At 33.7% G+C, this 22,182-nt stretch overlaps 1 protein-coding gene across 16 annotated transcripts in view; it reads right to left on the bottom strand.

Moving 5' to 3' along the window:
* HERC1 (HECT and RLD domain containing E3 ubiquitin protein ligase family member 1) overlaps positions 1-22,182 on the bottom strand; it is a 175,427-nt gene that overhangs the window by 88,381 nt on the left and 64,864 nt on the right. For all 16 annotated transcript variants that reach the window (XM_023532512.1, XM_023532511.1, XM_023532510.1 and 13 more), the window contains 11 exons: positions 20,810-21,031; positions 17,722-17,874; positions 17,463-17,595; positions 15,959-16,150; positions 13,578-13,799; positions 11,471-11,644; positions 8,234-8,348; positions 8,025-8,145; positions 5,908-6,079; positions 3,245-3,557; positions 2,657-2,777 (listed from right to left, as the gene is read on the bottom strand). In XM_023532512.1, coding sequence (XP_023388280.1) covers positions 2,657-2,777; positions 3,245-3,557; positions 5,908-6,079; positions 8,025-8,145; positions 8,234-8,348; positions 11,471-11,644; positions 13,578-13,799; positions 15,959-16,150; positions 17,463-17,595; positions 17,722-17,874; positions 20,810-21,031 — 1,938 coding nt within the window. The remainder of the gene's footprint in view (positions 1-2,656; positions 2,778-3,244; positions 3,558-5,907; positions 6,080-8,024; positions 8,146-8,233; positions 8,349-11,470; positions 11,645-13,577; positions 13,800-15,958; positions 16,151-17,462; positions 17,596-17,721; positions 17,875-20,809; positions 21,032-22,182) is intronic.

Below are 22,182 nucleotides of genomic sequence, written 5' to 3'. Positions count from 1 at the left end.
CCTTGGTTTATTCTCTGTTTACTACGACAGAGAAGTAGATAATTTATCACATAATACTCATTATAAAAGGTTAAAACAAAGATTTAGCATTAAACTAGTTAACTTCAATTATTTTAAGAAAGCATTTCATTCACTAACAACTCAGAATAAAAGAAGTACTATTAGATATCAAGGACATGAATGGTAATCCTAAATAACCTCAGACAGAAGGGTAACAAATTTCAGCTAGAAAAACCCAAAGTGCCCCCACTGCTTGCTCCTCTTCATCTATATCAGGCTCTCCGAAGCCGAAGGCCCAGCCCAGGTCTTCTTCGTTCATCTACAACAGGATCTGCTCTTTCTAGTTCTTCACTTTTCCACCTTTTATACTATCTTTCTTAATATTCCATAAGGGAAGATAATCAAGAGTTAATCTTTTTTAAAAATGTAATTATTAATCTTTTAACCATTCTGCAGAAACTAAATGAACAACCTTGGCAATTAAATCTAGACTCAACCTACCTCTATTGATCTGTCTTCCCATTGTTTTGAAAACATAATTTTCAAAATGTTTTAAATTGTATGACCAAACTTGTTCTTCACATCAACCCAGATGATAGAAGTATAACAGGTAGTATTATTACCCACTTTCAAGATAAACAAGCTGGGGCTCAGAAAGGTTAAATGTCTTACCCCAGGTCAAATCGATAGGGAGTCTTAAGCCTATTGTAACTAAGGTAGTTTCACTGTTTCCAAAAAGTATGCCATTTTAACTACATCTATCCTCATCTTTTATCTTTTCATTTCAGTTGAAATGAATTATCAATCATGCTTTGTATACTGTAGAAGATATTAGGGGCATTAAAAAAACCCTAGACCCTCTAAGAGGTCTCCTGGAAATAAATACTAATAATGCATATGTCCAACATGAAACAAACCACTAGTGGTTTATTAGAGCTGCTAACAAACTGCTATGGAAATAACAGAGTCACTGTGAGTAATCCTGGAAAGCTTTCTGGAAGAGTTGACATTTTAGCCAGTCCTTAAGAGAGACAGGACTTAATCAACAAAACCCAAGAGAAAGAAATTTAAGGCAAACAATGCTTGAGCAGAGGCTCAAGAGGTGTGTTTGGGGTCTGGCAGATGGACTACTATGGCAAAAATGCAGATTACTGTAGGAGAAAATTGGGTCCAAAAGCAGGCAGGCAACATTTTATGGAATCTTTGATTTCTGGATAGGCCGTGCAGTCACTAAGGTTTCTGAATAGGAAGGTATCATGACAAACAGGTATTCTGTTGTTCTTGTTGTTGTCTGTGTCTTCAAGAGCTCTAACTTTGGGAGTAGTGCCTAAGGAGAAGGACTGGAAAAAGTAGGGAGATCAGTTTGAAAACCACCAATTCAGGCAAAGGTAACAGCCTGAATTAAAAAGTGAAAAGGATGGAATGGGCACAGAAACTTTACCAAATCCATTAAACATTAACTCACTGAAAAAAATAATTAATGACTGACTACTGTGTGCCAGGCACTCGGTACAGGTGCTAGGAATACAGCAGTGAATGAAACAGCAAAAATTCCTGTCTTCAAGGAGCTTATACTCTACTGTAGGCTAACAGAAACTGATAAATACATATAATAAATAAGTAAATTATGTTAGGTACTGTGGGGGTGAGGGGGAAGCAGAGCAAGGCAAGGTGGAGAGAGAATGTGGAAGGGGGTGCAAATCGCAATTTTAAATAGAATAGTCAGGGAAGGCATCACTGAATAAGATTTGAATTGAGAGCATTAGCCATGCAGATAACAGTATTCTAGTCAGAAGAAACAGCCAAGTAAAGGCCTGAAGGGGAAGTTGTATGGTACATTCACAAAAAGCCAAGAGGCCAGTGTGGCAGGAGAGTCATCAAGGAGAGTAGAGGAGATCAAAGAGGTGGTGCAGCCAGGATATGTAGAGTCTTACAGGCCTGTGTAAAGACTTAGGCTTCTACTCTGAGAAAAAGTGAAGTCACTGGAGGTTTTAAGTAGAGAAGTAACATGATCTGTTATAAAATTATCACAGGGTTGGGAGACTAATGACACTGATCAGAATGGGGGGAAAAAAGACAGAGAAAAATCTCATTAGACTGCAATACTGGGAACATGCGCTCTGAGCACAAAGATACTCATAGGAATGAATAAGAGGAGAAAGAACAACGACATTACAATGAAACTTGCTTGAAGACGTTCGAATTTCCTTAAGAAGGAACATTTTTGCTTAGAAATTTCTTTTAAACAACTTTTTGTTTAGGTAGCACTTGTATGAACCCAGGTTTCCAGCCTGGTTAGCTAATAGTACCACCTCCTAAGATAGGCAATATGAGAGAAGGTTGGGAGAAAGATGAGTTTATTTTTGGATAGATTAAGATTGGGGTAACCTGACATGTTTAGGTAGACCATCTATCAAGAAGTCAGATATATGAATGTGCAGTTTTCTTAGGAAGAAGTCAGAGCTAAAAACAGAAATCTGAGAGTCATTAACATATAAATGGAAAATATCTATGCAACATAGTTCTTTCTCTTAAAAGTTCTTTTTAAAAAGTTTTTATGTCTAAAACAAACATATACTACTTACTCTAACCAAAGCCTTATGTATCTATACCTTAAAAACAAATATCCTTCTTTACTGAATCTAGGTATACCTACCAGTGCGTAACTCTCTTCATCTGATTCCGGCTGAGACAAATCGGATTCACTCCTCGATTTGATCAGTCTATAATTTGGACTTGCGTGAACTAGCCGGCTCTCTGCAGTAAGACTTTCACTCCTGTCTCACATGCACAAAGAAAAGTTTTTCAATTTGAGACTGTTAGTGAACATAAAATTGAATGGAACTAGCAGCATAGAGATAATACACATACAGTGAGGAGTAATTATGTCTGTTGATGGGAAATCTTGACTCTTGTCTAAACACAAAGCCCTTCTCAATTACAGCAAAATAATTTGTATGCCACTAAATTAAAGAAACATATAAGTAACCTCAGATGTTTCTCAACTACTAGTATTTACATATATCAAAAATTGTGCATCCTCATTTAACCAGAAGCTTATCTATTCCAGGCTGAAGCAGTACTACTCCTTGCATTACTTTTAATTCATCCTAGTCAATTTGCATTTCCTCTTTGATGTCTGTGTTAGTTTCAGAATATTCCTCCAACTTTCAGAATAAACCATTTCAATGCATAAAGTAACAAAAGGAGGAGAGTAATATTTTAAGTTTCTAGTCAGTCCCACCTGGTCATAAGTCCACCCCCTTCAGAGGCACTTGTTGAAGGTTGCTGTAACTGTCCTTCTTCCCTTCGCTTCTGAAGCTCATCGATCACTGGACTTACTCCTAATATTAAGAGGGCACACCGATGGATCACGGAGTTGCAGGCAGCAGTGTACACATCCTGGCCCTCAGGAAGGTCTGTGCTGACCCTTCGCTCTTGCTGAGACTGAGGAGATGGATCATCAGCTCGAGCCCCAGACCCTGCCCCACTGTTCATTCTATCTCGATCTCGGCTACGAGCTACTTCACGGGCTGAGAGGAAACACTGAAAGATTTCTGTAACATGCAACACAAAAACAAGGTCTTAACACATGGGGAGAGAAGAGCAAAGAAAATAACAATAAAAATAGTCAAAATGTTTGGACCAAAAACTTACTGAAAGAGGGAAAAATTATTTTTTAGACATTAAATATAGCATAGTAACTGTTAAAATTATATCAAAAATAGTAAGTTAAAATCACATGTAAAATAACTTCATGAAAATAACAATAGGAAATATTTATGCCTTTATAGATTTTTGATTTGGTTAATTCTATTTATACATTTATGAATTTGATTAGTGGTTTTCAAAGTGTGGTCTTAGACCAGCAGCATCAATATCATCTGAGCACTTGTTAGAAATGTAAATTATCAGGCCCGTCCCAGACCTTCTGAACCAGAAGCTCTAGGCATGGGGCCAGCAATCTGTGTTTTAATAAGCCCTCTAGCTGATTCTGAAGTTCACAAAAGTTTGAGAAGCACTGGGTTAGATAAAAATAACTGCTTATGAAAAATGTCAGGTTAAAAAAGAAATAGTCAAAATTTAAGCTGTAGTAGTTATGATGAAAAGGCCTCTTTCCCCTTCCAAATTCCATATAATACCTAACACCCATACTTTCTTGTATCATGAATGTCTCAAATAAGCACAACCATTAAAGGTCTTTGCTGAAACAGAATCTGGTTATAATATATGACCAAGATTGCCTCCAAAGTCAAATGACTGTCCACCTGATGTCAGTTGCTCACAACTTGTAAGTACAAAGTCAGTGGATGTAACAAGATTCTGATGCAGTAGTAGATACTTCACAGTAGGAAAAATTTTTTTTCATTCAAATTTGAAGTGAAGAGGATATTCTTAATGGGAAATCAAGGCAGAAAAGTTGGTAAAATACTAGATTCATCTGTTAATATGAAAGTATAAACTTTAAAAATGATAATTATATTAACCAATGTCACCTCAATAAACTTAAAAAAAAATTTAAAAATGAATGTGTATTTTAGAGAATTATTATGATGATATTTTTATTATGTTGTTGAAAGTCCCTTATCTCTATAAAAACCAAAGCAACAAACACAGAGTTCAGAGCTGGAAATCTGTTAAAGTAATTAAAAGAACAGTCACTGGAATTTTGGGCAGACCTGGTTCTAATTCCAGCTGCTACTATCTTTGGCCCTAGGAACGTAATTTTGCCTCCTTAAACTTCAGTTTGTGATCTTAAGAATAGGGTAATACTAGAACTCATCTCATAAGACTCTTTTGAGGATTATGAGTTAATTTATGTGAAGCATTTGACTCAGTGTCCAGCATATAACAGCTGCTCAAAAACAGTAGCTAGTTTAAAAATTATTACTCTTTGATGACTGTTACACTCTCTGTTACTATAACTGAGGGCTATACTTTGCTACTGTTTTTTCTCTTTTGGCCTTTGCTTACAGGAATTCTTAAGCTAAAATTTAGGTTCAACTATAGAAGTTCCCTTGGCCTAAGTTTTTAATAAATAATTATTCTCTGGCCCCCATCCCTAACCCCTTTTTCTCCATTTAGACCTTATTTTTTCCTTTTGTTTTAAAGGGTTTTGGTCTTGTGTTATGTCATCTCAAAATCATTTTTAGAAGTATCCAGAACAGAAATATACTGATAATAAAGTAAGTGTCCAATTTATTGATATATACAGACAATCCCAACAACAAATGCAGAGCTGACCATAACATTTTAGGCTACAAAGAAAATACACGCTTTAACTTAAAATAGCCAAATCACTCAAATGTTTTAAAAGCTTTGATATTTCTCTTTAAATATCTAAATGATTACCTTAAAAAACTATCTGTAGCCTCGGAATATAAAAATATGAAGTGTTATTTACCCAGCCAATAGTATTCTCATGTATATTTTTGCACTCTACTGAAAACAGCAGTGTAGTCAATAGGTGAAACTTATAATTTTGAAAGTTCTACATATGAAAATAACTGGGCTCTCTTAATAGGCAGACGAAGAGGCTCTCTTCCTCACCACACAGAGGTTAGCCAGGCCAATAGACAACTTGGTATCCCCCCGAGGACATACTTTGAATTACCTCATCCAATGACTCATGGGCGTCATTTCATGCATAAGAATCAGTGGAACAGTTAACTTCCCAAAGCCTGCTTCCAGAACTTTTCAGCCCCAAACATGCCATTCAATAGCTTCATAATGGAACTAGGACAATTTTAAGAGCTGAAACGTTAGCTAATATAAATTCAGATCACCAGTATAATATCAGACCTTTTTAGAAAAACTACAGAAACTTTTGCCTTTGTCTTCTCTAGTCAGTTTCCCTACCAAAAAGAATGGCATGGTGTGTATCTGTAAAGTAAGATGTGTACTCACTGCCAGCTGTCATCACTTCATGTTCCCGTTCTTCCTCCTCATCCTCCGGCTCTGGATGCCCCTCTTCCCGGTCTCGCTCAGCCTGTTCTTCCATTTCAGCTTCTTCATCAATGGTCCGAGTAAATGAATGATCCTGAGGATCAACATCTGCAGAGTCTTGGTTTTCTGAGATCTTAAAGAAATGATCAGAGCTATACTAAATATTTTTTCAAAAACTCTGAAAAACTTCATTAAAATCTTGACTTTTTTTTACCATGGAAAATACTGCTAATATCAATAATAACACACGAATTTTACTACAAAAAAAAAGAGACATACTGGATAAGTAGAAAAAAGTTAGAAAGAATGTACATACACAAAACACTTATATACTCTCTCTTCTCAGTATTTTTATTAAAATGTCATGCCATAAATTGATATTTATATTGTGATTCAACTGTAAAACTTCTACTAAGCTGCAACTTATGGGTTATAAAAGGTACTTAAAGAATATGAATTTTGATTCCATTGTCTTCTTCAAGTTATCAAGTTATATATGTTATCATCACTCTGTAAAAATGTTTAATAATTCTAATTTAAAACGTGTTTTTAAACTTTTTTTTTTTGGTGAGAACATTTAGGTTCTACTCTCTGAGCATATTTCAATTATACAAACAGTATTGTTTTTCTTTACTTTGCCTCTGAAGAAACCAAAAATTAGAAATCGGATAAGGACAATGTTAGTTTTATTTCTCATAGTGGTCATGCTACCTAGCAGTCATCTAGAGGAAAGAGTTCTTTCAACAGGTGCTAAAGGTCACAAATACCATAATGGTACTATATTATTTCTCCCACAAATCTCAGTATAAAGCACAAATGAAAAATTTGAATGATATCCTCGGATGCATAATAAAAGTTATTTTGTGATTCATGGTCAGTAAATAACTTCAGAATTTCACAGAGATGGGGATACTGAGCAGTCAGTCAGACTCATGTAATGCATAAGTCATTATCCCCATAATATGTGAGTTTAAAATCTGAGCCTCAACATACTGGCAAATCAATACATTTTATGGTGTTTCAAGGCCACTAACAAACAGATTCACAAATATTAAATTGGGGCATGCCAAAAGAATACTAACACAGAGTTTGATTTTTAAAATATATGAATATAAAAGAATATAAACACAGAGTTTGATTTTTAAACTATAAGATCTACAGCTGAAACACTGGATTTCATTAACCGATGTCACCATTAAAAAAATAATTAATTAATTTGAAAAATAAATAAAACAACATCTAAGATCTAAATAATAGAGTGCAAAGCATCTAATGTATAAGTAAAGTTTCAAAGTAAGCATTTCTGAAGGTGATGTATTATACAGGCTTATACTTAAAACTATAGGATCACATTATCAAGATTACCAAGCACTTTAGAAATCATCTCACTTTTGGTGCATGAATTACTTCTGGAACATAATAAGAGGTTTCAATCTTTACCTCCAGTGGTGGGCAACTCTAGTACTAGAAGGCTTTTTTTCCTATATTCAGCTAACAATGATTCTCCATTCAACTGTTTCCCTCTGGTCCTACCTGTGCCCTCTGGAACAACAAGGAACATGTTTATTTCCTTTCCTGCATGAAAACTCTTTAAGTATTTGAAGGCAGCTATTCCATGATTCCCCTTAGTTTTCACTTCTCTAGGATAAACATCTTTGACATTTTCCTGTTCTTACATCAGATGATTTTTGGACTTTTCACCAATCTAAGGTAGTCTGTTAATGTTCTTCATAAATTATGGCACCCCAAATTAAATAAAATAATTCAAATGTGGTCTGATCAGCATAAAATAAAGGAATATTATTTCATATGATTTGGACAATTCAATTTATTATTATTTATACAGCCTAAGAATACATAAATTTCCTTAGCAGCTGTATCATACTTGATAAATATGGGGTTAAATAAACCCCTGATCTTTTACTTGTCCATTTTATTCACTAGGAAAGGAACTACTCCACATTTACTGAACATCGGCAATAAGCAAGGTACATTTTTTTTTCCTGACGTAAACCAATATGGAGCTATCTCTCACAGCTTGCAGAAAAACATAGAAATTAACTGATTTCCAACTTTACCCATCTGTCTCGTGATGATGACCTGGTCTGAATAAGTTCAAGGTTCTTGCAAGCAAGTAAACGACTTCGAACTTTGTACACACAACGGTACACTTCTGATAAGCTTTTACCAGGTTGATATCTAAATAAAGAACCAAAATAGAAAAGTTACCTAATTTCTAACATCATGAGAGATAATATTTGTCTGAGGATAGTTTTAAGTTACTTGCCGGCTTTCTCCACATGCTTGACTAAGTAAATTTGTGTGTTTCAGAAGAGCTGCAAGAACAAATCTAGACACAGTGTCCAAGAGTGACTCATTACTTAAAGTTGCACTGTCCCAATCTGAAAATAAAAATGATGCATTGACATTTAAAAGGGCTCAGAAAACAGTTCAGAGGTAATTTTAATAGCTTTAGTTGGATTACAACACCCACATGCTATTATTTTTCTAAACAGTTATTTAACAAATGCAGCTACTAGAAAAAAAAGATCTCAGACACTGTTCTGTGTGCTAAGGATACAGCAATGAACAGAACTAAGTCTGATCTCACAGAGCTTATATTGTAGTTGAGAGTTGTAGTTGTAGTTGAGCAAGTAGATAATAAAAACATCAATATGACAGACAAGTTCTATAGAGAAAAATAAATCAGGGTAAAGAGAACAGAGTACTCATTGTGTGGGATTCCTATTTTATATAGGCAGGTTTGGGAAGGCCTCTGATAAGGCTACAGTTGAGAAGAGATCTAGAAGTAGGGGAAAAAGCCACATAGCAGCAGTGTCCTCTCAGAAAAACATTAGTGTAGCAGCCCTGAGGTGAGTGCAAGGAGGCCAGTGTGGCTGAAGCAAAGTGTGCATGGACAAGAGTGGTAGGAGACATTAGAAAGCTGGCAGGGACTAAATCAAACAGGGCCTTGCAGGCCACTGCAAGTCCTCTAGGTTTTACTCTGAGAGAAATAGGAAGGACCACCAGAAGGCTTTGAACAGAAATATAACATTATCAGATCTGTGTTTTAAAAGACTCACTGACAGCTGAGTGGAGAATTTCCTATAAGGACAGCAATAGCAGAAGTCATTATTGCAGTAATTCAGGTGAGAAATTATGGTGGCTTAGACAAAAGCAGTAGCCAAGGAGGGAGTGAGAAATGTTCAGATCCCATATGTATTCTGAAGGTAGAGTTGACAGAATTTCTTGATGGATCAGAAGATATGGTTGGCTGAGACAGGACGAACACTTTTGGGGGATGGGGAGCTAAAGACAAGAGTCTGGTTTTGAATACTATCTGTTAGATCTCCTAGTAGAGATAGCAAGTAAATTAGTTTAGTATGCATATGGTAGTTGAAGCCATGAAAGTAGATATTGTAAATACATGTACATTTAAGTATATAAGAAATGAAATAACATTTGCACAGAAATGAGTACATGCAACTGAAAACCCAAATCACAGCATTAAATAAGAACTAGTCAGGTGCTTTCTTTAACTCCATGTTAGCATACCAGTACTGTACTTAAAAAAATAAAACACATTCAGTAGATTCCAAATGGGAATAGGAGGTTTACTGTCTATTACACTCTCAGAATGTCTGCTATACTCTGTTAATTTGACAGATTTACTGTGCCACATAAAAACAAAACGAACGAAAAACACCCTTGGCAAATACTAAGCCCCAAGTTAACTTTATTTATTCTTAATCCTTTCTTAAAATTCCTACCTCAAGAGATAAAATTTTACATTTTGGTTTTCTAGTCATTTCTGTATGTTTAGGTAAAAAAAAGCTCAGATTTGCCTATTTCATGGGTGAAAAAAAGACAATATAAATATGCCAGATTTTAGAAAGTCTTACAGGCCACGAAGAATCTTAAAATGACAGTCTGTATCACATACAAAATTTTTCTGCATTAGGTTCTTCAGAGATCACCTGTACCAAGGGACTGCTTGCTATCCTGAGAAGTGTGACAACTTAAAATCAAACGGGACCTCATTTCAAGAAGGCTAATATTTAATATAAAAAGCAAACTAAAGTAACACCCTTTGTTGTGTTACAAATTTAACAGGGATTATCTACCAATGCAATTTTTAAGGTAATAGCCTCTTTTAAAATACCCTCGTCTATGGCCATGCTACCATGAACAAGCCAGATCCTGGCTGACCTCGAAAGCTAAGCAGGGTCAGGCCTGGTTAGCACTTGGATGGGAGACCACCTAGGAAGACCAAGTGCTGTAGGCATAAAAAATAAAAAATCAATCAATCAATCAATAAGGGATTGTAAGCTGACAAGGTCCTTGCAATCTGTGAGGTCAACCAAGGGTTGCCTCGCCTAAAAATAAATAAATAAATAAAATATCCTTATTAAAGTTATGGTCATTTCATATCAAGAACTACAGAATGTTTTTACTATTCAGGTACAAAGTCTAGGCTACAGTGTATAAGCAATTGAAGTCATATAATGAGTTTTTATTTCTTATGTTTACACCTAGTTTTTAAAAGTTCTCACTGAAATGTAACAAGTGATAATATAATATAAAGGAAAACCTAACTGCACGTTCCAGGCAAATGATGAAAATACATGAATACCAAAAATACAACTTAGAATGTAAACTTTTTTCTCCTGTTACCATACTTTTGTACCTCTGGTAGCAGTCAATACAATAGAATGAATAAATAAATAAATGATAAACTGGATGAGATTAAATTTTCAAAGATGTCAACTCACTGGTGTTCTGAAGATCTAAAGAACATGTATCTCATTTCCTTTTTATTATTCAAAATAAAAGACAACAAAAGCTGAAACTGTATTTAACATTTTTATCACAGAAGGAAGGAAATCCAAATGATTGGAGAGGAACTAAAGATAGGATAAGAAAATATAACATTGAAAAAGATAATTGGTGATGTGATTCTGAATAATCTAGGTCACCATTAAAAAACATAGGAGCTAAAAAGAAATCAGGTATATTCTTTGAAACTTGTACATAAAATTAATTTTATTAATTAAATATTAGAAACGGAAATACTACATACTTGCATGGCACTTTACCACTGTACTTAATAGTATACTTTATTTCAAACTTATCTTCACCATCACTCTGAAGTACACAAGTATTTTAGAAAGGAGGAAAATGACCAGGCTTAGAGCTTAAACTTCTATATACACATCCTTTCAGTTCGGACACCAGGGCTTGCAAAGGGAAGAAATTCATTATAAGACTCTTATACTAAATCCATTTACATTGCCTGGAACCCTTCAGTAAAATTATTGCCTCTGGATTTAACTTTTATATAAATCTCGATTTTCCCACAGTGGAGATATATATAAAACCTAGGGTATTTTCCACAAAGAGGAAAAATAAATTTTTTCTATAAAAAATAGGGTGATCCCTGTGATTTTCTATTAATATATATTACATATATCTGAGTATCATGAGCCATCTACATATTCAATCCCCTTTATCCTCTTCATCTTACCTTTGCTAACAGCATAATCCTGCATGCTGATCCAAAGGCTTCGTGCAGGCTCTTTTGAACAACCCAATGCCAAGTCTACATAGACAGCAATTTCAGGCCTCAATTTGTAATCAAAAGGCTTCTGTTCTTCATTTCCCGAAAGAGCTACTTCTAATAGGCAACTCATACATTTATCTAAAAAAAAAAAATTATTCATGTTATCAATTTTAAACCTCATAAATTTTGATGCTACAAATAAAATCATACTGCATTTATTTAGTGCATATGAAATGATACATTTCAAACCATTTTAAGTAGATGATACAAAGTTCTTTGATGTTTCTCAACTGAAGGAAGTATCATCCTTTCCATCTCTTCCAGAAGAATGTGTAGCCAAATGTACTCCAAGGAGTTCTAGCATTTTGGTAGGCAGGGCCTACTACAAGTGCAACACCGTCTTGTATAACAAAGAACTCTCTTGTTCAAAATGGAATGATATCCAATTTGAGAAAAGTGGGACCTACTCCCATTTTCTAGTCCCCTAGTCTGGAAAAGAGACTACACAAGAATTTTCTCTTTTTTCTAGACCTAAGGGAAAACAAGCAGTTAAGTATGATTCGAGAGATCAAAAATACCATGAAAAATTTCTCAACTGAGATTTATATTTGTTCAGGTGGTTCCTAACTTTTCAGTGGGACATTTGGCATTCAGAATTAATTTTCCGTTTAAAAAACAAAATGATTCTCTAAATGATAGGTTCCTGGGCTAATATCAAAAGTCAATTTAACCCATAATATAACTGAATGATCACATATGTACAAAGGACAAACATCCTTTTCCTAAAATATGCAAATATTTACACATAAAATATAACATTTTAATAGTTCATGATTTTATAATTTAAATACTGAAAAATAAGATTAAAACTGAAAGTGATTTTATTCATACTAAAGGCCAGTTAACTGAGTAAAGTAAATATAAGAGAAATAAGAGGAAGGTAGAGATACAAATATTTTTGTCCTCAATAGTACATTTAGGACTAACATAGAGTTAAACATTATAACATCTTTACAATGTTCAATATCCCTTGAAGAACCATGATTTTACTTTTTAAAAAAAATTTTTTGATACAAATGTATCATAAAGTACCAGTCTAGCATTCACTAGTTATGGCCAGGTTCACCTTCTGGTTTATAAATGATGAATATATATTTCTATTTGGAAAAGGAGGAAAATCTTCAACAGCTCACTTCACTCTACCCTCTAACCCTCCAACCCAAATCAGAATGTTTCTGTGATTTTTTGTCTTGGTTTCTACTTTTTGTTTTCCATCTTGAGCTTCTCTTTGATTGAGATTTCTTAGACTTTACTTCTTAGACATTCTCTGAGTCTCTTTCTCTAATCAGAGAAATAAGGAATGTTAGAGCTAATGTAATCATATAGGCTATCTAATCTCATTATTTCATGGATCAAAATTAGAGGCCCAGAGAGACTGAAGGATCAATCCTAGATAAAACGACTAGATCATGTGTTCAGGAACTGGAGAAATCTTCATGTTCGGACAGTCTGAGATGCTAGCCTACCAGCAAAGTAGAAGAATGGGAGGTGAGGCAGAAAAAAGGAATCCCCAAAGGCATCATAAACAGGGAGGGAAAAAATGAGGAATCATACAAGGTAACACCAGCATGAAAGCAGGACAGGCTGGGAGGAGAACAACTGCCACTCCCATCTGAAAGGTGTTTGCAAACTGAGCACTGACTGGTAAGTCATGGTAGATAATCTTACAGAGCTTTACAGTGTATGAAGTAATTTCATAACCTTCATGCCCAAGAACACAAGTAATCAAGCATTTTCCCATTTTTATGAGTTCAATGCCTTTCCCAAACAGTCATTGAGTGATAAATAATGACAGAGTGGGACCAGGCCTATATTTTCCTAGTTCAGGGGCTCTTTTCACTATACAATGCTGTAAGGTTTAACTGTTTTTCTAAGGACTTCAAGTTACAATCTTGGATCCCCTACCCTGTTTTCTATTAGTTCTCTATTCAGCAAACCCAGAATAAGAGAAATCTCCAATGGATGTACAAACACAAGCATGTATTTTAAATGTTGCAGAGAAGCACATTACCTAACTGCGGGGTGTCCATTTCTACACCATCACTAAAAAGTGGTGTTTTCATCCAATATGCAGTATCCTGTTCCTCTGGAGACACAGGGGAGCCCTGAAGCATGCCACCAAGACACCGCCCAATAAGGAGAGCAATTGTTCTTTCCAGATCCACAAGCCACACCCAGGACTGGGCTGGCTGAGGTAAGGGCACACCAGCAGGATCAATCAGTTCTGGCCCTCCTGAAGACAAAATCATTAGTAATTGTGTCTTCACCTGGTATTTAAGATTGTCAAGCTTTCTCATTTCTATTACACTGCAATAACATATTGAAGCAAAATAATTTTATCAAGAAAACAAACGATAATACTTTTTGCATATGTTCTCTTTACTAAGCTAATTTAAAACATTCAAATAAGTTAGGCTATTGAATAAAAATTTCCTTTGTAAAGTTATTAATTTTAAAATTAAAACAGTATATGAAAGAATTATCCCAAGGTAGTCTATTCCTACTTTTCATTATTCAGATCAAATTTCACCATAAGAGTAAAGCAGCTCCTCCCTCCAAAATCAACATGAGTTGATCTAGTAAAATGACATTTAGTATTGTTTAATGATTTTTAAGGCCTGAATTCAGAACTGTCTTGAGCTAATATCCAGACCCATGCGTTCTTACTGTACATTTGTTTTTAGAAGTTCTTCACATTACAAAAATAAACATGAATAAAAAAACTATACTTAGCCATAAAGATAAGAACAGATATCGATGACATCATTGAAAAAAAACAAAAAAACAGAAAAGATCAATGAACCCAAAACTGGTTATTTGAAAAGATTTAATAAAATGGGCAAACCTCTAATAAAATTAATCCTGAAAATAAAAGGCATAAATTCAAAAATTAGGAATCAAAAAAGAGAATGCAACCACAGATACACTAGAGATTTTAACAATTTTATGTTAATAAATTTGAAAACCCACAAAATGACATTTTCTAGAAAAAAATATCAATTTCCAAAATAGATCTGAGACTAAAAGCTGCAAGAGAATAAAACTCTAAGAAAATAGCCAAGGTCTATTTACGAAAAACACCATAGTTTTATATAAACTTTTCTAAAACTCAAGAAGAGATACCCCCATCTTACACAAATTATTTCAGAAAAAAAGAATAAAAAAGATTCTAAGTTGATGCTATGAGTTTAGTATAATGGTGATAGTAAAAATGATACAATGATAGAATAAAAGAAAAATTATAGAAAAAATATCATTTATGATCATAGATGCAGAAATCCAAAATAAAATGATACCTAATTCACCTAATACAAATACAATGAATCTTAGCAAGTTCTAAGATGCTTTTGAAAAGAGTAAATCTGGAATTGCTATATATAAAGCCTAAATCAATGTCCAGTTGCAGTTATAACCCTGACACTTGACTTCATTTAAATCAAGTCATCACAGAACCATACAACGTTAAAGTAAAGACGAGCCCTCAAGGTTATCTTGTCCAACCCCGATTTTTCCAAGAGAAAAAGCCATGGCTTTAAGAAGTTATAAGTGACTTTCCCAAGATCATAGAGCCAAATTACTAGCAGAGCCAAAACTAAAATCTAGATCTTTTTATGCATTAGTCCAGGGTTCTTTTCAATAAAACATGTGGCCTCACTTAAACTTGAAAGGTTTTTAGGATTTCAGTAATGAAACTTCTTTGATAGCCTTAGAATAGATAGACTTCAGTGGAAAACACATTGATGTTTTTCTAAACATGATATTTTAAGCTATATTCAACTGAATAGAATCATCAACATTTTATAAATTAAGAGTAAATTCAAGTGTCATGCCTAAAACCAGAATGCTATTTCCTATAAAGCACCTAAAAAGGAAAACACAGAAAAATAGGTTCCCAATTTCTATCTTTTGCATTTAGTTATCTACATATTCAACTAAAATATAAAATATTTTACTATCGAATAGAGATTTAAAACTAAAAACCTTTGCATTTAAGAAAAACTTTTGAATCAAATCAATCCATTGACTAAATGAATCATTATGATTGACTAAATGAATCATTATGCTTGACTAAATGAATCATTATCAAAAAACTTGAAAAAAAAGTGTCTTAGAATCAATGAAATATACTATTCGAACCTGTTGACCATATAAAGACCCTATTCATGACACTGGTATATATGAGCAACTTCTTATGTTTTCTCATATCTTATGTTTTCTCAACTTCTTATGTTTTGTCATTTCCCAATTTAGACTTTAAGCTCTTAGATGATAACAACTTTATTTTTTTCATTACATAAAACATCCAAGTGTCAGATATAATTTACCTGATATATGCAAAATGAACAACTTTTCTCAAAAGCATTATTTGCTCTTTTTACCATCTTTACTTACCATGAAGTGGCCACTGTAACTCTTGGTCTTCTAAAAGAGCAGCAGCTGGCAAGAGTCTATTAAGGCAATCAAGAGGTGGCAACAAGTCGAGGAGGTAACTCAATAAAGGCCGAGCCACGGACACAGGGAGTAACAGTAGGGAATTAATAATCTGGCAGAGCATACTGCCTGCAGCTGAGACATATATCACATCTATGAAGGGTAAGAAATTCAACATAAATCAATTATTACAAACTTAAAAAAAAACCTAAGAAATATTATTTTAGCCTGTACTACATACAGTACACTAAGTTAGTGACTCTGTTGAACATCTACCTGGTAGCTGGTACAGTATTAGTATTTACTCACTTTCAGAAAGTGCCATCAACAGACACTTTGTGGGAAAGCGTTCGTATCCTCATGTCAACAAACTCAAAGGATTATAGCTGCTTCCCTTAAAACGCATTATGAATTTCTCATTCACAAATTTATCCTCACTTTTAGATTTATTCAAGAAGTATTTATTGAGTTACTTACATATACTAAGCACTGTTCTAGGTGAAAGTGATACAACCATGAACAAAGACCTAAAAATTCCTGCCCTCACGGTGCTTACATTTTATGAGGGAAGACTTTTTTAAACCAAATTTACTTTTTTAAAAATTAAGATCATCTCAAAGCATCATTTTTTTAATTATCTATATTGGTTTAAAATCAATTTTGTCTCAATATTTCATTGCATTTTGGGGCAGGGAAGACCATTCAGAGATAAGCTCAGTTTGAAAGAATTAAATTTTAAATGTCAGGGCAACAACAAAATGGAGGTGTCTAGTAAGCAATGGTTTTAGTCTCTCAGTTTCTTTTCCCAACTTCAGAGATGAATTGGTTTTGGACGGATATATTGAATTTTAGTTGCCTTTACACAACCAAGGGTATGTAACTAGAGAAAGGCTCTAGTATGAAAAGGGAGTTCTCAGCTAAGTGCAAATGTGGGAGTCAACATATACATGGTGGTTAAAGACAATGGGACCAGATAAGATCATTCAGGGAGAAAAGAGGGTTGAAGGCAAAAGTCAGAGGATCCTAAAGATTGAAGGGCATGTCCAAGGAAAAGGAGTTCATAGAAACCAACAAAAAATAGTGATCAGAGAAATATGAGTAGAGACAGAATTATCACTATACAGAAGCCCACGGAAAGGAAAGCATTTCAAGAAGGAAAGAGGAACACTGGAAAATGCTGAAGAAAAGTAAAGAAATAGCAGATAAAAATCTCACTTTATGCCATTTATCATCCAATGCCTTAAAATTAGGCCTTTGTCGTGCCAATTAGCATCTTTTAAGATTAATCAGGTCATTCTTGTCACCATCATCCCTAAACCAAGATGAAAGGGATCTTTAATAGGAAGGAGATTCAAGATCATTCCTATTCCACTCAGAGGTTTCAGGCCTTCTTAAGGCTTTGGAAAGGGTAAGGACTATTGCTTTACAACCTCTGATCTAATTTGAAATCTAGCACCAAACACACCTCTTAATTTTTCTCCAACGCTGCCATTCCAAGGACTTTCTTTGAGCAAATTTGCAGAACGTGAATAAATATCTGTGGCATGTGGCAACAAGAGCTGAAGATGTTTATGAAGCAATGCCACACTGCTTGAGTTCTGAGGGGAAAAAGTTGCTAAATTACTACTGTGAAAGATTCAAGGTACAAAAATATCATGGCTTAACCAAATATCTCAGTTTCAAGGTCCCTGAGAGATCATCATGAAAGGCAAAGAACCACATACCTCACTAATATTATTGATATGGCAAAATGCCAGCAGCTGTTTCTGCAGTGAACACAGCAGTTCATGAAGATGAGCAGGCTGACTGTTCTCCGAAGATGATGTTCCAAGTAGAAATTTATCACTATTCTTTTCTAGCTCTCCAAATGCTTGATCCTAAAATAATAAGTAAATGAAGATTATATTTGAAGTGTTTGAAAATGAAAAGTGATGTCCTACCATAAATGATTCTGACTTAAGAAGCCATTATCTCCTTTCTATTATCAATCTTTAAATCTGTTATATTAGCTATTAGATAAGATTTATCAAGCCATTTTGTTTTTCCATTTTAAAAAAGTAATAGATATTTCACCACAAAAACTTTGAAAATAAAGAAAACAAGAAACAGAAGAACAGTACAATACCTAAAGACAACATATTTCAACATTTTAATGCTATTGCTTTCCAGACCTCCTGTGTAAAGGTTTTTTCACATGCTTATGAATTTCTATGAACACAATTCTTAGAAATTAGTTCCTGATTACAAAAGAAATAAGTGGACTAAACAGATATGACAATTAAATATAATCTGTGATCCTGGATTGGGAAGGGGTTGCTATAAAGGACATTATTGGAACAACTGAAGAAATTTAAATATGTACTGTGTATTAGATGACAGTTCTGCATCAATGTTATATTTCTGGAATTCAATAATTTTTCTGTTGTTATTTAAGAGAATGTCCTTAAGAAATACATGCCTAAGAGCTTAGGAATAACCAGCATGACATCTGATTTAGAAAAAGGATAAATAGACAGACAGAGAGACAAAGGGCATGAGGAGTTCTTTGAATGATTCTTTTAACTCTTGTGTAAGTTTTAAATTATTTCAAGTTAAGAATATTTTTTTAAATGTTTGGTGTAAAAAATTTAGAAAATACCAAAATTGTATTTTAAAAAAACGTTTAAAATCACCATTTAGCCAACAACCCCAAGAAAATCACTATTAATATTTCCAGGTGTATTTCTTTCCTGATTTTGTGTGACTTCTTCACAATACTGCTTATTCTATTTTTATTCTTCTCTTTTCCAATGAATTCACAAATATTTCTACATTTTCATAAGCCATGTGTATATAAAACTTATGAGTCATGTAATATCTCATTGAGTATATATACCATAATTTACTTAACCATTCCCCTATTTTTAGGTATTTCAGTTGTTTCCAATTTTTTTCTTTTTATTTTTTATTTATTATTTTATTATTTTTTATTATAGTGACATTGGTTAACAAAATCCAGTAAGTTTCAAGTGTACAATTCAATAGTAAGGCATATATATGTATAATTACATTGTGTTCAATTTCTTAATTTTTTATTATTTCTTACAAATAATGATGTGGTAAACATCTTTATGCACAAAATATGGTCTATGTTTATAATATGCAAGAGAGAGTCTCAGAACGTTTTAAGGCCTTTGCTATATAAGCAACTTTTATAAGTTGCCAAATAAGGACTATTAGAGACTGAATATTTGTATTGCCTCAAAGTTCATATGTTGAAACTTAATACACCAGTAGTATTTGGAAGTAGGGCCTTTGGGAGGTGAACAGGTCATGAGGACACAGCCCCCATGAATGGGATTAGTGCCTTTAAAAAAAGAGACCTCAGAGAGCTCCCTTGTGTGAGGACATAGCAAGAACACAGCTGTCTATGAACCAAGAAGCAGAAACCACTGAATCTGCCAGCTCTTTGGTCTTGGACTTCCAACCTCCATAACTCTGTGTTGTTTATAAGCTACCCAGTCCAGGACATTGTTATAGAAGCCCAAACAGATTAAGATAAGCACCATTATTTTAAAATCTTAGAACATGATAAATTTGGTATAAATCACATCAGAAAGACACAATAATTTATTTTACCCCAAAAGTAGTATTTTACTGCCCTTTCCATATAACATACACATCTAGCTTAGTCATAATGACATAATAAAAGTACTACTTTAATTCAGCAAAAATATTCCTTACATTTGTTCCCATTCCATTTTTAGCCAAACATCAGATCAAACCTACATTCTTAAATCTGAGAGAAAATAATTCTGTAGGAACAACTGCCACTTGACTTAGTCAACAACCTTTTAACATGGTTAGAACAGAACATTAAGATTTGTACTGAAGAAAAAGAGTATACAGACCTAATCCTGAAGAGACATAATGAGAGACAATATGAAATGATATACAAACAATTCAAAGTTAAGTTGCACAGTATACTTTAACTCTAAAAATTGCTGAAGGGTATGTAGATATAATTACATGGTTAGATGGGGTTACTTGGGCAAGGCTTCCTAGAATAGTGAAGTCTTAAAGAAGTCACAGACTAGTAGACAGGAAGAGCAAGCAGGAGATAGGTGTGCCATGTGCATGAGCTCAAATGAGAGTGCCGTATAATCCAAATGATAAAGGGTCTGAAAGGTTTTAACTTAATACAATGACATTATTTAACATAACAAGGTTATTTCAGCAGTAAGATACTGAGAAGAGACCAGCAACAGTGAAAACAGTTGCAAATCTGCTATTAGCATTAGGTCATGATGGCCTGAGTTAAAACCCACAGAAATGGAAAGGAAAAAAGATAGATCTAAGAAACACCATAAAGTAAGAATTAATGGTATCCTAATACAAGGAAAGTTATAGTGTCCACTGTCTTCTCTCCTACTGACCAGCCTATTCTTAGATAGTACCAATCATATTATTTAATTATAAGATTATGTCTGGTAATGTCAATCCTCATTAGTATACTCTTCCTCATTACTCTTCTCTTGCAAAATGTTGTTGATTATTTGTATCTGTATATTCTTGTACACTAACACCAAAAAAATTGATAAAATGATAAAATAAATCTCTCAATTATAAATCACTTGGTACTCATAGTATTTCAGAAGATCTGACATGTTTCTCCCCTTTGGGGAAGTAAAATGTCGAGTTTTATTTATTTCATTAGTGCCTAAATGTCAAAATATCTTGACTTGAAGTGATCCTTTCCCCTTCCAAAACAAATAAACAAACAAACCCAAGCTTTATTCCTTTTTTTACCACAAAGAAAAAAGAGCAACGTACTGTATAAAATCCTAAATTTCTTAAGAGAGTCTTCATCAAAATTTCAGCCAGATGGGTGTCAGGATGGCAGCTCTGAGTGCCATAAGGTTGATCTGACAGGTTTCCGTAGCCAGTACACACAGAAGAGAGGTCAGCAGCATCAGAGGGTGAGCTATAGCCAAGTAAGGAGGCTACATGGGTATGATCTTGCAAACTTGTTAAAATAATATCCAGTTGCATTCTCTAAAGAAAAATATTTCCATTGATGAAATAGGAACAAATAAATAATTACCTTAAAATGAATTAAAAAAGAAAAAAAAGGATCCCAGGGAGGAAAAACCTATACTAAATGATGCTATCTAATCCATTTAATATCTTAATTAACTATAATCTTTTAGAAAGTGTGTAATCGAAAAAAAGCTATCCCACTAATACTATTTGGGAAAATGTAACTTATAATTTTATTCCATCCTTTATTATAACACCTAAAACTCTAAACTAAAATGGCATGCTCCGCATAATGATTTTAGCACAGTAAGAGGAGGAAATGTCAACAGATAAATTATGCTATACATTCTTCTACAGAATTACCAATTAAACTATTTATTCTAATGTTTAAAATAAATCACTGAAATCTAAACTAATGCAAAATACTCATTGGAAGACATCTGTGAATATTATATTACCATTTTCCCTCCCCAAATCTGTAACTCTATAAATTGATTATTCTACTTGATTAGGAAAATGTACTAATTTTTATATATAGAACAGATTAAAAATGGAAAGAAAAGGCATACATACTCATATCATCACTTTTTCATAAGTCATCTTTTACTTTTTATGTAAGCAATTTCAAACAAAGTTCTGCACATGCCCTCAATTTCAACTCAGTACATTACCTCCCCAAATCTGTAACTCTATAAATTGATTATTCTACTTGATTAGGAAAATGTGCTTATTTTGATATATAGAACAGATTAAAAATGGAAAGAAAAGGCATACTCATATCATCAAACACTTTTTCATAAGTCATCTTTTACTTTTTATGTAAGCAATTTCAAACAAAGTTCTGCACATGCCCTCAATTTCAACTGAGTACATTACAAACAAACCAAAAGTTCTCTGGTTTGACAGTATAAGCAACACTAAAAAAATAAGTCATTAATTTTAATAATTAGCCACAAATCATTTAATAAATTATCATTTACTTCACCTTCATTAGAAATCTGGGAACTCTTCCAGCAGAAAACATTAAATATTAGGATTTACCAGACCCACCAAATTAAGTATTATTTCATAAACACAAGGCAATCAATTAGCTTTATTTTCCTATTTTTTTTTCCCTGATATTACTGGTTTACTTAAATACCATGCAAAGGCTCACCTGTCCTTTA

Source organism: Pteropus vampyrus, unplaced genomic scaffold (assembly GCF_000151845.1).
Source record: "Pteropus vampyrus isolate Shadow unplaced genomic scaffold, Pvam_2.0 Scaffold85, whole genome shotgun sequence".
NCBI lineage: Eukaryota > Metazoa > Chordata > Mammalia > Chiroptera > Pteropodidae > Pteropus > Pteropus vampyrus.
Note: the sequence above shows the minus strand (reverse complement) of the source record. Positions and strands in the feature narration are given on the sequence as shown.